The sequence below is a fragment of the Cyprinus carpio genome, chromosome B17, assembly GCF_018340385.1.
Source record: "Cyprinus carpio isolate SPL01 chromosome B17, ASM1834038v1, whole genome shotgun sequence".
In the NCBI taxonomy this organism is placed as follows: domain Eukaryota; kingdom Metazoa; phylum Chordata; class Actinopteri; order Cypriniformes; family Cyprinidae; genus Cyprinus; species Cyprinus carpio.
The window spans coordinates 16,918,827-16,937,430 of record NC_056613.1 but is presented as its reverse complement, the minus strand read 5'-3'; the positions used below and the strand labels follow the sequence as shown (position 1 = coordinate 16,937,430).

Here is an 18,604-nt window from a genome sequence, read left to right as displayed (position 1 = left end):
AGCCCTACATGTTTGTTATGGGGAGATTTAAGGGTTCAGACTGCTCTCTGTCATCTGCACAGATTGAAGCATTTTATCATATCTGAGTCTCCTTGAGAACTAAATCTACTTATATATATTTTTTTTTCATTCCTTATCATTTTCTTTAATTCAAAATGACAATCCGGACTATCTAATCCATCTTCCTTTTATTAGAAAAAAAAAATATTATTATTATTCCTATAGTCTCTGCCCTTGCTAATATCAAAAATGATTTAGTATTTAGGACATGACGACTACGGGAATGCCAAACAGAGGGGGGGTTTATGTCCCAAGAAACATTGTATTACACATTAATCAAGAAAAAAAAGGAAAATTATAGCATTATTCACAAATGGAAAGGTGTATTCTTCTTTGATGGCATTATAAAGGGTTGTGTCTTTAGATTAGAACTACTAAGAAAAAAAAACATTTTGATTGGGCAGCAGGGTTGGATAAATCCTTTATGTGCATGTTTGTGTCAGATCCTTGGATTTATCTGAAAGGTGATTTTAGATTAAGAATGGGGCAGAGAGGGAATTTCGTGAGTCATTTCTTAATCTTTGATCCTTCCCCTATGTCTGCTTCATGAGTTGAAACTAAGGCATGGTGGAGTCCCACAGAATTCCTGTCAAATTTCACAGTGACATGCAACACAAAAATAATATTTGATCATGGAAATGTTCTTATTATAAACTGTTTTATGAAAAAGAAAAAGAAAGTCTTCCCTTAAAAGAACACAAAATAACAAGCAAAAATAAATTAATTGGCCAAGAAAATGAAAAAGTCTGATGATACAAGCACTAGGCACATTCATAGTCTGTAATGTTGCCATATCCAAACCATATAAAAATATATACTGATCCAGGAGCCAAAAGCTACTGCTTTTATTACAGAAAGATGAACAATTGGGATGAATTATTCAACTCTTCTACCTCACTGATGATAACTTAACACAAAGAGCTGTTCTGTAACTTTGCCAATCGTACTAATTGATGATTTGCATGTGAATGCTGGCCTTACATTTACCACCCTTTAATGTAGGATCAGCTAGAACCGTTTCAAAATGAAAAGCTCAAACATCTTTGTTTTTAGGGTTTCTTTTTTATAAAAACACCCAATTGATGCAGTGGTTAGTTTTTGTTTGTCATTCATGTATTGACCATTTGGCTCCTTTTCCTCATTATTATTGGAATAATTTCTCCACATGCAATTCTTTGCCAAAAATATATTCATATCGATACTAGAAAACAACATTTGCATTCACAATAGCAACTCCTCTGCCTTAAAAGACAAATCCGTTCAGGCTTTAATGTTCCTCTGATGTGGGAAACATAATTCTGATTTAATAATTCTTAAGTACAATAACCAGGACATGAGGATAAAACAACAATCCCAGTGGGGCCAGAGTATTGGAGCAATAAATTGTCATCTGGTTGAGTATAACTCGCTCTTACCAGCAGATGGAGGTATTGGAGAGCATGTTTCAGCATGTAGTAGTGCACTATATGGTCAGCTGATGGAAGCAGACATCAAAAGAGCCACCAAGTGAATTATGAACAACTTTGGAGAAAACAGCATACTTATTTTTCTCTTTCTCTTTGTCTATACTGTAAGGAAAGAAGAAAGTAAGACAGTTCTGTAAAACTGCAAAGCAAAAATTGTCCATTTCAAACATACAAAACAACTGGCCAGCAACAACACTAACACTGCAACAATTCCGTAATATTAAAGGCTACTGTATCATATTTTGACAAATGAATATCTAAGGCCTCTAAATTATTAACATCATGAAGACTGCACCAAAATGACTGTTGTACACAATCTACTACATGCCTTCTAACTTCAGACTGATAGTTCATATACTTTTTTAGCAAGTAAAAGGCCTTTTAGAATTATTCTAAAAATATCCACCTTGAGGTTGTGTCACTATCTTGTGAAATATTCAAGAATTTTTATAAAGTAAATATTAGAATAACTTTTATATTGCTATTATTGATATTTCAAGATGAACATTTACTGTACTGAAGCAATTTAGGTTTATTTGATTAGTCATACATAATTTATTTAAATAATTGTGTTTAAATGTATGTATCATACAGGCTTTTGATGAACATTTGTTTGTATATTAATCAGCATTTTGTTGCATTGCATTATATGTTTTGTCGCCCACAGTTAAAACTACAGATCTTTGATCATAAAACTAAACATTTAGATATCATCTTAGTACTATAAGTTCAATTATATATGATGTGCTGTTGTACTGTTTTTTCCTCAGGTGGGAGCACTACAATTTAAGTAGGCCTATGTCATATGGGCCATAAAAGCATGATGTTCTGTAAATCACATATGCTTATGATACAAACCATATTCATACTGTTTTCTGTTAGCCCATCTAGAGAGAGAGAGAGAGAGTAGCACAAATGTCTTTTCAAAAGAGTTTAAAGCATGAAAAAAATCGCGACTGGTCACTTTCAGAGGTGTTTACATGTGTTTCACATCAACACTCACGTGCTGCGTACAACAAATATTGTTTTCAAAGGCTGTTTTTTTGGCGGTAGAAAGCATCAAGGCGCGTCCCAATTCATTTCTGTAACATCAAACTAAAAGATTAATTAATCTGTTGTTCGGATTAGCAGCACTCACTGTCTATTTTGTCCCACAATCCTGTGCGGTTATAACCATGATTTGTTTTCTTCATTTATTTTCATGCCAATGCCACAATAAAAATAAGCATCACACACTGACAAAAAAAAATTAAATGGATAATAATAACAGTGGTACGTAGTTATTAATAAAATAGATGTATATAAATATTACGACTTCTGTGTAAAAACCTTTTTACAGTCTATGGTAAAAACAAATGATAATGGAAGAAAGGCAAATTTTTTTATGTACATTTCTAAACATTTCTAAATTTTTGTTGCTTAAGTTTTGGTTTCATAATAAATATGCCGTAGTTAAGTAGGCCTGCATTAATTTCATAAATGTGACCCTGGACCACAAAACCAGTCTTCTCTCGGGTAGGCCTATATTTATAGCCAAAAATACATTCGCCATGCCTCACTTTCGCCTGATGAGCACGCGATGGCGCCATGAGGCCAAATAGGGAGGTGGCAGGTGGACTCTGGCTTGCCGACGGGCTTTAGGACCGCTGGGCGTGTCTGGCTCCGCCGTAAACCGCGTCTCTGCCTGTGCAGCTCGTTGTTCAGATTCGTTTCGCTGAACATGTGCTGTGACAGTGGCGTCACTACACTTGCCGCAGTCACTAACAAAACCGACTGAGACCGAGACACCGCTTTCTGACGAGCGCAAGGAAGTGTGACACGCGAGCAGCAGGTCAAGAGCGATGAAAACCGAGGGAATTGAGGGCACCGAGAGGTTTCTGAGCCCCGGCAAAGGCCGGGGACTCAAAGCCACAAAGCATTTCAAAGTTGGTGATCTAGTGTTCGCCTGTCCGGCGTATACTTACGTGCTGACCGTGAACGAGAGAGGCGGACACTGCGAATGCTGCTTTACCAGGTCAGCGCTCCATATAAGTCCCGATACTTTGTGTCTTCGTGCACGAGACTAGAAGCTCCTGGCGTGTCGTTTACGGATGTTTCATTTGACAGCGCGTGCACGCAAAGCAGCATAGTAATCTTTATTAACTTTTATAATAGTTCGCAATCAAATTTGTTTTGATAATGGCATGTTTGACAGGCACGTTATCTGCATTCACTTAGGGGCTGATCCCTCTTAAAGATGGCTGGCACATGCTTTTCTGTTTGCACTGCTGTTTAAATGCTGCTGGGTCATGCAATGAGAAGGGTGACCCACTTTGTATACACATCCAACACGGCCAGTGAGTGCTGTGGATGAATGTTGAGTGAAATCTTTATTTCCAGTCAGTAAATCTTTTCTGGAGACTTGTGTGATGGATCTGTACTAACTTCGATAAATCCACAAGATGCAACGACAGTATATCTCTACTGCTGGCAAATGTCAATTCAGATTGAATAAATTATTATTTTATGCATTTTAATGAAAGCTTTTGGTGTTATTGATGCATATAATTATAGCGTGCGAGTGTGACGATTTGAGGTACAACAGAGTTACTGCGAGTTTGAATCAATGGATTTGTCAGATTTTAATTTTTGCAGCTTCCTATTGTTACACTGAAGGTGAAGTATGACTTTGTTCCATGGAACAAGTAAGGGGGTGTTAAATTTAGTATGAAATAAAAATCGGCCTTATATTTTTGAATTAATGATGTAGATCTTATTGTGAACAGTTAAACTATGCATATTTTCAAAGGCTGTAACATGATTTCAAAATGTTGAAACTTGATTTTCTGGTGAAGTAAGAAGGACTTCTCCAGTCATTTAGTCTGCTTAAATTCTGCATACATCTCAAAATCCAGTCAACAGCTGATACAAAGAACCAAATTCCCACTCTACTTTATTTATATATATACACACACAGTGGGTACGGAAAGTATTCAGACCCCCTTAAATTTTTCACTCTTTATTGCAGCCATTTGCTAAAATCATTTAAGTCCTTTTTTTTCCCTCAATGTACACACAGCACCCCATATTGACAGAAAAACACAGAATTGTTGACATTTTTGCACATTTATTAAAAAAGAAAAACTGAAATAACACATGGTCCTAAGTATTCAGAGCCTTTGCTCAGTATTTAGTAGAAGCATCCTTTTGATCTAATACAGCCATGAGTCTTTTTGGGAAAGATGCAACAAGTTTTTCACACCTGGATTAGGGGATCCTCTGCCATTCCTCCTCGCAGATCCTCTCCAGTTCTGTCAGGTTGGATGGTAAACGTTGGTGGACAGGCATTTTCAGGTCTCTCTAGAGATGCTCAATTGGGTTTAAGTCAGGGCTCTGGCTGGGCCATTCAAGAACAGTCACGCAGTTGTTGTGAAGCTACTCCTTCGTTATTTTAGCTGTGTGCTTATGGTCATTGTCTTGTTGGAAGGTGAACCTTCGGCCCAGTCTGAGGTCCTGAGCACTCTGGAGAAGGTTTTCGTCCAGGATATCCCTGTACTTGGCCGCATTCATCTTTCCCTCGATTGCAATCAGTCATCCTGTCCCTGCAGCTGAAAAACACCCCCACAGCATGATGCTGCCCCCACCATGCTTCACTGTTGGGACTGTATTGGACAGGTGATGAGCAGTGCCTGGTTTTCTCCACACATACCGCTTAGAATTAAGGCCAAAAAGTTCTATCTTGGTCTCATCAGACCAGAGAATCTTATTTCTCTGTTTTTTAGCAAACTCCTTGCGGGCTTTCAAGTGTCTTGCACTGAGGAGAGGCTTCCTTCGGGCCTCTCTGCCATAAAGCCCCGACTGGTGGAGGGCTGCAGTGATGGTTGACTTTCTACAACTTTCTCCCATCTCCCGGCTGCATCTCTGGAGCTCAGCCACAGTGATCTTTGGGTTCTTCTTTACCTCTCTCACCAAGGCTCTTCTCCCCCGATAGCTCAGTTTGGCCGGACGGCCAGCTCTGGGAAGGTTTCTGGTCATCCCAAACGTCTTCCATTTAAGGATTATGGAGGCCACTGTGCTCTTAGGAACCTTAAGTGCAGCAGAATTTTTTTTTTGTAACCTTGGCCAGATCTGTGCCTTGCCACAATTCGGTCTCTGAGCTCTTCAGGCAGTTCCTTTGACCTCATGATTCTCATTTGCTCTGACATGCACTGTGAGCTGTAAGGTCTTATATAGACAGGTGTGTGGCTTTCCTAATCAAGTCCAATCAGTATAATCAAACACAGCTGGACTCAAATGAAGGTGTAGAACCATCTCAAGGATGATCAGAAGAAATAGACAGCACCTGAGTTAAATATATGAGCGTCACAGCAAAGGGTCTGAATACTTAGGACCATGTGATATTTCAGTTTTTCTTTTTTAATAAATCTGCAAAAATGTCAACAATTCTGTGTTTTTCTGTCAATATGGGGTGCTGTAAAAAAAAATGGAATTAAATGCAAATGGCTGCAATATAACAGAGTGAAAAATGTAAGGGGGTCTGAATACTTTCCGTACCCACTGTGTATTATATATATATATATATATATATATAAGACTCGGATCTGGTGCTACTTCCAATTCATTGTGACTTCAAAAGCATAGCACACCCAAAAATTTAATTTCTGTCATCATTAATTCACGTTCATGTCGTTCTAGATTCATGTCTAAGACTTTGATTCATCTTCGAAACACAAATTAAGATACTTCAAATGAATTTCTTTTCCTCCATCGAAAGTCCATACTACTAAAAATTGATGCTTTGAGATGAGATGTTCATAAAGATATTCATATGAATCAGGTCATTTAATCCAAGCGTATAAGGGACAGTTTAGCTAAAATGAATAATGTGCCACCATTTACTCACCCTCTAAAAACTGTATGACTTACTTTCTTCTGTGGCACATAAAAGAAGATATTTTGAGAAATATGTTATTTGTCAATGGACACCAAAATGGGTTGCCAACATTCTTCAAAATGTCTTCTTTTATGTTCAGCAGAAGAAAGTCATACAGGTTTGGAACAATATCAGGGTGAATGATGATGATGACAATTTTTAAGTGAACTTTAAGGAGAATGACAGACTCTGCCACTTTTTATTGTATGGAAAAAAGATGCAATGAAAGTAAATGGTGACCTTGGCTGCCATTCTGACATCTCCTTTTGTGTTCCACAGAATAAAGAAAGTGTTAGGGGTTTGGAAAGACGTAAGGGTGAATAAATGATGACAGAAAATAATTTTTGGGTGAACAATCCCTTCAATATAAAAGGAAACAGTGGCATGCTGAAGGGTGAATTGAGAATCATTTGACCAATTAAACTATTTGTTATTTCATTTACAGGAGAGAAGGGCTGTCGAAGTGTGGAAAATGTAAACAGGCCTATTATTGCAATGTAGAGTGTCAGGTAAGTCTGTGTTTGTGGTCTTAAAGAGTTGATAAAGAAAATGGAATCAGTCTCTGTGTGGATTTGCTTCATTGACTATTACAGAAATATAATAATTCTATCATAATTTACTTGTTCATATACTGTGGAACACAAAAAGTGAATTTTTTTGAAGAATCTTCAAGCCGCTCTTTTCCATGCCAAGCTCACAAAAAGGAAATTAAAAACACATTGCTTTGCAACATGAATTATGATCTGCTATGGATGTTATTATATGATGGAATGTAACGCTGGAATGCTGTATTGACCAATCAGAAGCCACAGCCATAATGATCTGTTCTGTAAAGTTAATTTTGCTCTGTCAGCATATATCAGAGCTTTTTTTTTCCTTATGCTTAGTACTTACACTACAGTGCTCTAATTGCGAGGATGGTCCCACTGGAGCAACGATAGCTGAAGTGCTTTTTCTGTGTATGAGTCAGAGCAGCGCAGTCTCAGAATGAACTCTATAGATAATGGACTCTCTTCACCTGGAATCAGACCTGCAACCTTTGCTGTATATTTAAGACCAATTTTGATCCATCCATTCTCCAAAGCAACTATCCTATGTAGGGTCGCAGGGGTAGCTGAACAGTTTTGATATATATGTAATAATTTGCATCGATAGTAAATAGTTTATATGGTTTTATTTGGACAACATAGTCTGCAAGGGTGGCATAATGGAAGAACAGCAGTTTAAGCTCAAAGAAAACTGCATACTACCATTCAAAAGTTTAGGGTCAGTAGGTCGCCATTTTTTTTTTAATTCAGCAAGGAAACATTAAATTCATTTATAAACGCTTTTTGAGCCAAATCAGCATATTAGAATGATATCTGAAGGATTAGGCCCATGTGATGTTCCAATGATGCTGAAAATTTTGCTCTGTTATTGAAGGAATATGTTGCTTAAAATATATTAACAAAGAAAACGTTAATTTCAAATTGTAGCCAGTAATATTTCTCAAAATTACTGTTAAGATTAGTGTTACTGTTAATATCACACATTTACTTTTTTAATCAAATAAATTATAGCATTTAGCATAAGAGACTTTCAAACTTTTGAATGGTAGTGCATCTCCAATCAATGCAATAATTCTCATATAGACTTTTTCCTTTCTGAAAGGCTTTAAAATATTTATTTTTTCTCATAAACGTTGTATAAGACAGCACACTTCACTCATTTCCTCACTCATGAGTTCCTCCAGGATGAGCAACAGGGATAGTGGTCTATGGAGACCACAGCCAGAGTGAAAGCTCTGTAATTGATTTTTCCTGGTGAGTGCCAAGCAGAGTCAAAAATCCAGCACTGAAAATAAAGATCATCAATAATCCATTTGCACTCTATCACAAGGCCCTGCTGTTTTTGTGCGTTGTACAAATTGTGGCATTAGAATCAGCCCATCCATCATCATACGGCTGTACGGTGTTTCTGTTCAGGCTTGTCCGGCACTTATGGGTCCTTGTTTTTCTGTCTGAACGGAGTTACATAGATGAGCATTATATGTTAAAGAAATAGGTCATCCAAAAATGAAAATTTACTCACCGTTAGCCCTCCAAGATGTATGTGAGTTTGTTTCTTCATTGGAAGAGATTGGAGAAATGTAGTATTACATCACTTGCTCATCACTCGATCTTCAGCAGTTAATGGGTGCCGTCAGAATGAGAGTCCAAACAGCTGATTAAAAAAATACAATAATCCACAAGCAATTCACACGATGTCTTGTGAAGCGAATAACTTTGTTTGAAATAAATAAATCTGTTAAAAATTTTTAACTTCAAGTCATTACTTTGAGCTACAGTAATATAGTCCTCTATCCATAATAGGCCTATTGTTTTCTCCAGTGAAAAAGTTGTCTCGCCTGAATCAGGAGAGAAGTAAACACAGATCAAGCACTGTTTACTAGCAAATACAATTCAAAACAGTGGATTTTGATTTGAGAGGACAACAGCAGATGGACTTTTTCGCTGGAGGCAGCTTTTTTATGGATTACAGACTTTTTTAACCAGAGGCAATTTTAAAGTTAAAACGCCTTAATGATGGATTTAATTAATGACAGAATTTTCATTTTTGGGTTAACTATCCCTTTAAATTGATAGGTTAGATAGATAGAACCATTCAATTGTTATCGCCAGCTTCTCCAAAGAGTAAATGTAGAGCATATGTCTTTTGACATCCCAACTATTATGCACCATTGTCTGCGTAATTACTTCCAGGAAGTCTCACCCCAAAATCACACCATTGATTTTGACAAGTCTGACCAGAGTGTTCAAATAAACAGAAATGTTTTGATAGCACCACAGTGTTTACACTCCTTGGAAAGGAAGCTGCAAATGGTTGTCATTGGCAAGGGAAGAGTATTTTATTGCAGAAAAAAATACACCCTTTTGTCCACTTGAATATAAAAAGCAAAAGTCAAAAAAAGAACAGCAAACAGCAATTTTAAGAAATGGTCATGGAGCAAGTCTGCATAGCCTGTTTATTTTAAGGGACTTGGTTGTTGCTCTATTCCCAAATTGAGCTGGAAGGCGTTCTGGCCGCGCTGTTGCTATGACAATCCATCTCGAACACATTAGGGATCAGTTTCTGTTTGCTCGCCAGAACACAGGATTTAGTTTATTCGTTGCCCAGTAGCCTGTGAGGCAGCCTGAGACTAATTCAGAGGCTTATCTCTCCGGAATTCTCGTATTCGCCTTGAGGCTCCATTCAATTTGAAAGCATGACTCATCAAACGGAAGCGAGCCGACCTGCGATTGGTTATATCAAAAGCATATCATCTCAAAAAGAAGAGCTGTGACCCTTCATACTGGTTTTTACTGAGCTCTGAGTGTGTTATTTTGTTCGTCAGAGTATATGTTATGATCTGCTGATGTAATATAAAAATATGCGATAACACTTTAGTGTAAGGACCCATTCTCACTATTAACTAGTTACTTATTAGCATGCCTATTATTAACATTGGCTGTTTATTAGTACTTATAAGGCACATATTCTGTATGTCAATTTTCTACATCCCTAATCCTGCCCAATACCTAAACTTAACAGCTACCTACTATCTATTAATAAGCCGTAAATTAGGAGTTTGAGGCAAAAGTCATAGTTAATGGTTTGTTAATAGCGAGAATTGGACCTTAAAATAAAGTGTGAACAAATATGCTATATTTGTGGGAAAATAAACATGTCCTTGTCCTTCCCTCAGAGAGAAGACTGGCCCATGCACAAGCTGGAGTGCTCAGCCATGTGTGCATATGGAGAAAACTGGTGTCCATCAGAAACAGTGCGACTGGTCGCCAGAATAATTCTGAAACAGGTGAGGACGACCTACTTTTTGGCATAACAGTATAACTCTGTTTTCAGAATTAGATAGATCACCCAAAAAAAAAAAAAATTCAGAACTCAAAATAACAGATTTTGAAAAATACTGTTTTTGCCCATACAAAATACTGTTTTTGCCCATGTAATGAAGGGCCCAAAATTTCAATAAAAAAAAAAAAAAAACTCTAGCAGTGTTGTTTTAGCATTACTAATATACTATTAATATATTAATTAAGATTTCATTTTAATTTTAGTTCAAACTTTAGTAATTTTGTTTGGCTTTTGTCATTTTTATTATTTCTTTTGTGTTGTGTGTGTGTGTGCATGTGTATGTGTGTGTGTATATATATATATATATATATATATATATATATATACATATATATATATATATATATATACATATATATATATATATATATATACATATATATATATATATATACATACATACATACAGGGGTGCACAAAAGTGGTCCGCATGCGTGACCAAAATAAGAAATGCGCTGTGTAAATAAGTTCAGAGCGCACGTTTGCATACATGGTTGACAGCTGTTAATGCACAATTGCCATTTTAGATCGACAAACTGTACTGTATAAGATTTCTGTTCAAACTGAAAGCATAAATCTAGGCTACCCGCTACCGTTTTCAAAGCAAAATGCAAAACTGTGACATTTCATTCACTGACGCTCAACAGTCGCCACGCCAGCGCTAAACCCGGAAGCGCATATACTTACTTGCCGGCAACCCGCCAAAATAAAAGCTTGCTGATTTTCAGTTTGAAAATGGTGAAAGTTCAAATTTGATGTTTTTAAGATAATAGCATTTTATTTTTAAGTTTACTATAAAACAATTGTATTTGTAGTTAATACTCCCTTTTTATTTTAAAATAAAATAGTATTATCACACTTTATTATTTAGTTTAAATATATATATATATATATATATATATATATATATATATATATATATATATATATATATATATAATAGCTTTAATTTATTATTATTTCAGTTTTAGTTAATGCTTCAAATGAAACATTTTTTCAGATAGTTTTCAAAGCAACATTTCTAATTTTAATGTAACTTTCATTGAATTTCTTTTTTATTTCAACTTTACTTCAGTTAACGAAAACAATAATAATAGCTTAAGTAATAGTAACAGCAATGACACTACTTCAAAGTAACTTACTTCTTGGTAACTTTTCATGCATATATACTAAATGCTATTATTATTACACTTAATGATATTTTGCGGACTAACACACTGTCCCTAGTTGGACGTTTACAGTAAATTTACTAAAAAGTAGTAATTATATTTGAGTCTCTGCTAGAACTTTACTGCCTGTTAGAACTTAAAACGGTTTTTGGCTGTTTAACTGTGTTGAGGAGGCAGCTCTCCAGCTGGTCTGCTGTAATGATGTCTAGCTACAGCCACTCTACTCATGAGCACTTCAGTTCACAGAGTAAGAGAGGTCTAGTGCAGTTACAATCCTCACTTGCCAATTACGTGAGTCATTTTTGAAGTGCCGCTTCTGCAGTTTGAATAGTTTTAAGTCAGCAATGTCTTCAGATCCTGCTGCTTTACATGAAAGACGGTGATATTGATTATTTTCTCTGAATGTGTTGAAAAAAATAGAATCTGTTATAAAGAGGTCAGAGAAGAGGCAGCTTGCTCAAAAACAAATCACTGAGGAATATAATCAGCACATATATGATTTGTACACAGTTTACACACTATTACACTCTATCTTAATGTATTTCATTTCTGTAATGGAATAGCTGTATTTTCAGCAGATATTACTCCAGTCTTCAGCTTCAGATGCTCCTTCAGAAATCATTCTAATATGCTGATGTGGTGCTCAAGAGACACAATGTATTTATAATGTTGAAGACACTTGTACTGCTTAATATTTTTTGGATACCATGATGCATTTTTCAGGGTTCATTGATGAATAGAACGTTCAAAAGAACAGCATTTATTTGCAATAGAAATCTTTTGTAAAAGATTTAGATTTTTTATTATCGCTTTTGAGCAATATACTGTATGATGGACATTGTTTTAGAAATGAAAAAAAAAAAGTTAATTCATTAATAAATTAGCTCCTCCATCTGATGGGATTTTTATTCATGCGCCTGAACACACAGTATTGTGGGAGATCATAGGCAGCAAAACAGCACACATCTCTTCACTTGTCTTCAAAATCCAACCAGATCAAGGAATTTCAGACAACAGGATGTTACACAAACAGTGGATTTGGATGTGCCATGTTGCCTTCCTACCTCCGTATGTTGCCTATGAAGGCAGCATTTATCGGGTTTCAGACACAGGCAGAGAGGGAGTATGAAGAAACTCAGATCTTCCGGCTGCACCTGTTACTTTGCTTAGATGATTAACCTTCACAGGTGTGAAAACACGCATTGGTTTGCTTTTTTTGAAAAGGTCACCAGTAGTAATATTCAGTCTTTTTTTAAGAATCGGTACAATCCAGCGTGCAGCTAATGATTTAGTCTAAGTTTAGATTTAGATGTAGCATTTTCAGTGCTGCTCTGGCACATATGGTGCTACCATGTGTTTTTCATGGATGTCTTTTTCCTGAATGCATCAGCCCCGGCTGCTCTCCCTGTGACTCACTCAGCCGACACATGGCGCTTTGTGTCACACAGCAAGCGCCGTTAGACAGTTGGCCGGAAAACTGTTGTGTCTTATCAAACACTGAAACAAGTATTTGTTTTGCATGTTTGACCGTTTGGAAGGCTCACGTCAAATCTAACTTATAAACATTTTCTTGTTTTTCAGAAGTGCCAAACAGAAAGGACTCCTTCAGAAAGAGTGTTGACTCTTAGAGAATTAGAAGCACGTGAGTGTCTAATTGTTCTCTGAGTGAGCCAAACATTATCCTTATACAGTTTTTAAAATGCAAAGGCTTCTGCTTAAATGAGGGTCTGAAGTTGAATTGAGTAAAGCCAGTGACTTTCCACACCTGTTTAATGACCCTTACCAGCTGCTCTGCAGGCTGTCTCTGATATATGACGCCTGGAGTAGGACTTCAAGCCTTCGTCTATGTTTCAAATTGCAACTAGTTGAGCCACAAAAAAGTATTTTGATGTAAAGAGCGCTGTTTCTGCTTTTGCCCTGAAATTCAATGGTATATTATTATTCTATCCAAGTTGTGGCTTAAAGGGTTAGTTCACTGAAAAATGTAAATTGTCATTAATGACCGTAAGACCTCCGTTCATCTTTGGAACACAGTTTAAGATATTTTAGATTTAGTCCGAGAGCTTTCTGTCCCTCCATTGAAAATGTATGTACGGTATACTGTCCATGTCCAGAAAGGTAATAAAAACATCATCAAAGTAGTCCATGTAACATCAGAGGGTCAGTTAGAATTAGTTGAAGCATCGAAAATACATTTTGGTCCAAAAATAAATAAATTACGCATGAGCTCGTTCACGACGCGGCTGACGTACGACACTGCTGACGTGTTATCTTTGTTATTGGGCGCACCAGAAAACACGTCAGAAGTGTCATACGTCAGCAGTGTCGCGAATGCGCTCACAACAGACCGGGAAGAGAAGACAATGCTGAATAAAGTTGTAATTTTTGTTATTTTTGGACCAAAATGTATTTTCGATGCTTCAACAAATTCTAACTGACCCTCTGATGTCACATGGACTACTTTGAAGATGTTTTTATTACCTTTCTGGACATGGACAGTATACCGTACTTACATTTTCAATGGAGGGACAGAAAGCTCTCAGACTAAATCTAAAATATCTTAAACTGTGTTCCAAAGATGAACGGAGGTCTTACGGGTTTGGAACGACATGAGGGTGAGTCATTAATGACATAATTTAATTTTTTCAGTGAACTAACCCTTTAATTTGGATGATGTAAAGCCTTTTTGAATATGAAATGTTAATTGCCTTTTCTGTGAATGTTTGTCAGATCTGGACAAGCTAGATAATGAGAAGAATGAGATGAACGATACAGACATTGCTGCACTACACCACTTTTACTCCCGACATCTCGATTTTCCTGATAATGCAGCACTTACAGAACTCTTCGCTCAGGTAAAGCTAACTGATTTTTAGTCAACCTGTAAAAACTGTATGACTTGCTTTCTTCTATGGAACTTTAGAGAATTATATTTTGAGAAATATCTAATTGTTTTCAGTGCCAGTGGTAATTAAACAATATCTTTGTTTATGTTCCACAGAAGAAAACGGTCAAAGTCAAGTAATTGATGACAGAATTCTCAATTTTGGGTAAACGTTAAAGAGAATGAGTCTAGTACTTTCACTGTATGGAAAAAAGATGTGATCAAAGTGAACAGTGACTTTGACTGTCATTCAGTCTAGCATTTCATTTTATGTTCCATGGAAGAATGAAAGTATTGAGCATTTTGAAATATCCAACATGAAATATTTTTCACTCCATTTGCTCCATTCATGGAAAGTTCCAAGTCTGTGTGTCCATGACATTAATGCAGGGGATGTTTCGGGCAAACACATGCTAAATCCTCCCTTTTTACACCATAGGTGAACTGTAATGGCTTCACTATTGAAGATGAGGAGCTGTCTCATTTGGGTTCTGCTGTATTTCCAGAGTAAGGTTCATAGAAATCAAAACCATTGCCATGATCTCAATATGTTAAATACTTTAGAGTAATCAAATGTTTTTATTGTTGTTGTTTGTGGTAGTGTTGCTCTGATGAACCACAGCTGTAGCCCAAATGTGATTGTGACGTATAAAGGTACAGTGGCTGAGGTGAGAGCCGTGCAGGACATCAGCCCTGAAGAAGAGGTGAGACGAGCCACGCCATGAACATGACTCGTTATAAAAAAAGCATTGCTGCTTATTTCACTGTTCATGAATAAAGAGTAAATTGAATTATACGCACAATAAAAAAGCAACAGCTCTTCAGTCTTTACTGACGGGGCAGACCTAATATGATTCGCTGTCAAGAAGACTTCCTTATGTATTATTTACTGTAGCATTATAGTCATTGTCATTAAATTGTGATGTGAAATATAAAATTCTTTGTAATATCTTCTGGCAAGTCCGTATTGAATTTCCTGACATCTATCATCTTATAAGTATTGCATAATCATCTCATTACTAATTTAATTGCGGTATATTGTGTGACAGTCCTCTTTGTTTCTCTTGAATAGATCTTCAACAGTTATATTGACCTCCTGTATCCAACAGAGGATCGAATTGAACGGTTGAGAGATTCTTACTTCTTCACATGTGACTGTAAAGAATGCACCTCTAGATCAAAAGTGAGTGTCATTTTATCCCTGTAATAAACAGGTTTTCAGAAACCCGTCTGATGTAGAAAGGCATAGGAAATCATCATTTTCAGTCTGTTGTACATGATTATTTGAGTGTGTGCGCATTTTGGAGCAAGGCAAAATGTGTAGTAATGGTTTGAATAAAAATGAATATTAATTAAAGAACTCAAGTTAATATGTGTGGAATAACAGCCTCTTATTTTTTTGTAGGACAAAGCCAAAATGGAGATCCGGCAGAAGCTTAGCTCACCTCCAGAGGAAGAGGAAATCAAGCAGATGGTGATGTATGCCAGAAATGTCATTGAGGAGTTCAGGAGAGCGAAGCACTACAAAAATATCCTTCATCAGCCTTTTCTCTTTTGTATTCTGGTGCGTGTGTGTAGACGTTTATAGCTCTGCACTATTGCGCAATATTTTAAATATAGGGCAATCTAGAGGAAGCGGGATATTTTTAGCCTTGACAAAGCCATACTAGCCTTTGGGATATATTGTCATAAAACATACACTAGTGTTTTTACAATTCACAATTGCTTTTGAAGTCTGAGAAAAGACAGCAGAAGATCAGTAGTGCTTAACCTTTCTTACCCCAAGCTACCACTTTGTTAAAGACAAAATACACTACCATTTACAAATTTGAGGTCAGTGTGTGTGTGTGTGTGTGTGTGTGTGTGTGTGTGTGTGTTTTCGTGAACGATATCCATACTTTTATTTAGCAAAGATGCATTAAATTAATCACATTTTTCACAAACTATTTCGAACACTGATGATAAGAAGTAATGTTCCTTGAGCACTAACTTCGTGGCCTAATGGTTAGAGAGTCGGACTCCCAATCGAAGGGTTGTGAGTTCGAGTCTCCGGCTAGCAGGAATTGTGGGTGGGGGGAGTGCATGTACAGTTCTCTCTCCACCTTCAATACCATGACTTAGGTGCCCTTGAGCAAGGCATCGAACCCCCAACTGCTCCCCCCGGGCGCCGCAGCATAAAAATGGCTGCCCACTGCTCCGGGTGTGTGTTCACAGTGTGTGTGTGTGTTCACTGCTCTGTGTGTGTGCACTTCGGATGGGTTAAATGCAGAGCACGAATTCTGAGTATGGGTCACCATACTTGGCTGAATGTCATGTCACTAACTTGTTGAAATGATTTCTGAGGAATTGGCGTGAAAGTTCAGCTTTGCCAGGAATGAGATACTTTTTAAAATAGCCTATATTAAAACAGAAAACTTATTTTAAATTGTAAAAATATTTCAGAATATTACTGTTCTACTGTATTCTATGCATAAGAGACTTCTTTCAAAAATATATAAGAAAAAAACGTTTATCTTAGTTGTATCTTGTATATATCCTGAAGTGGAGGTTTTGTGGAAGTTCCTTAACTGCTAAGTACCTCCAAGTGAACTGCTGGAAATCTGTGAACTAAGCCTGGAGAAAATGGGTTCGATCTTTTCCGAAACCAATGTGTACATGCTGCACATGATGTATCAGGCAATGGGAGTCTGTCTCTATATGCAGGATTGGGATGGAGCAATGAAATATGGCGAGAAAATTATCCAGCCCTACAGGTAATGCTGAGCCCAGTGTGTTTCCTCTCTAAACGTCTTACAGTTTTTACATTTTAAAAGTTGGATAATAATGAACTTATAGGGTGTCCACTTTATTAAATTTATTAATTCAATCCACATATTGTTCTAGTGTGCACTATCCTCCTTACTCACTGAATGTGGCTTCTATGTACCTGAAACTTGGACGATTGTACCTAGGACTTGAGAAGAGGACACAAGGAGTTAAAGCTTTAAAGAAGGTAAAAAACGCTAGCAGTGATAATGTAATAATAATGCAGTATTAGACATGGGTGTCCCTTTTAAAATCCAAATGGATATTTTTAGACACATTTAGGCTTTACAAATTGTTCTGGATGAATTTGTCACAGGCTCTTGCAATCATGGACGTTGCCCACGGTAAAGACCACCCATACATCGCTGAGATTAAGAAGGAAATGGAAGAGCAGAAATAATGGGAACACATGGAGGAATATGCATCAAACACTGGCATGTGTCTTATACCTCTCCTGGGAATATTAAAACAAAGTGATGTCAAAATCGTCTGTTCATCTGAGATGTCATTTAAATGAATCTTTGGTTTGTAAATAGATGGCCTGAGTCTGAAATGTTTAGTTGCTTGTATTGTCTGCACTTTGAACAAATGTGCTGCACTGTTTTCTGTAAAGAAGGGCTAAGAATTAAGAATCATATCAATATATGTCAGGTTTTTAACCAATATTTTGCCCTCTCATGTAGCAACAATATTCTTGTTTTCAGTAGCTAGCGAATGTAAATCATTTATATATTCTCAGTAAGGCGAAGGACTCGGATCACTGATTCTGTTATACTTGTCTGTTTGCATGGATGTTGTTTTGCGTGGATCAGTGTTAAGATATTGGACTTCCAATCAGTCAGTGCATTTCATAGTGTTACTTTCTTTATTGCTAATTTGTTTGTTAAACGTTTATTTGTTTAGTATTGTGCAACTTTGACAGGTAGCATGGGCAAAAAAAAGGAACTAAAAAAATATGCAGACTGCCACATGCAAAATTTTAATGTGACACTAAAGTAATAAATTCCTTATGACAAAAACTGACGACTTTGATTACAATTTATGGTAACACTTTGAGGGTCTCTTAACTAGTTGCATATTACTAGAATATTAACCATTTATTAGTACTAATTAAGCACATATTAATGCCTTATTCTGCATGACCTTATTCTACATCCCTACAGATCCCTCCAGATCCCTTAATCCTACTAAATATTTATAATAATTTAATTAGTATTTTTTTGAGGGTTATTTGTTAGTTAATAGTGAATAAGTGTTCCCTATTCTAAAGTGTTACCCAATTTATTTACAACCATATATATACATCTAGATATGTATCAAATGAACACATTTATCTGTGTATCACTAAATACATCATGCGACTTGTAATTATCATCTGCTATTGTTTTTGTCATAAGTCTCTACATAAGCTGTGTCG

At 36.6% G+C, this 18,604-nt stretch overlaps 1 protein-coding gene across 1 annotated transcript; it reads left to right on the top strand.

Moving 5' to 3' along the window:
• The first annotated feature begins 3,130 nt into the window (after positions 1-3,130).
• Positions 3,131-18,206, top strand: smyd2a (SET and MYND domain containing 2a). The gene is made up of 12 exons (XM_042742565.1): positions 3,131-3,540; positions 6,884-6,947; positions 10,163-10,273; positions 13,080-13,140; positions 14,229-14,353; positions 14,822-14,889; positions 14,984-15,086; positions 15,455-15,565; positions 15,788-15,911; positions 16,961-17,135; positions 17,266-17,374; positions 17,504-18,206. The coding sequence occupies exons 1-12, from the start codon at positions 3,368-3,370 to the stop codon at positions 17,585-17,587; spliced, it is 1,308 nt and encodes a 435-aa protein (XP_042598499.1). The 5' UTR covers positions 3,131-3,367; the 3' UTR covers positions 17,588-18,206.
• The last annotated feature ends 398 nt before the right edge of the window (positions 18,207-18,604 follow it).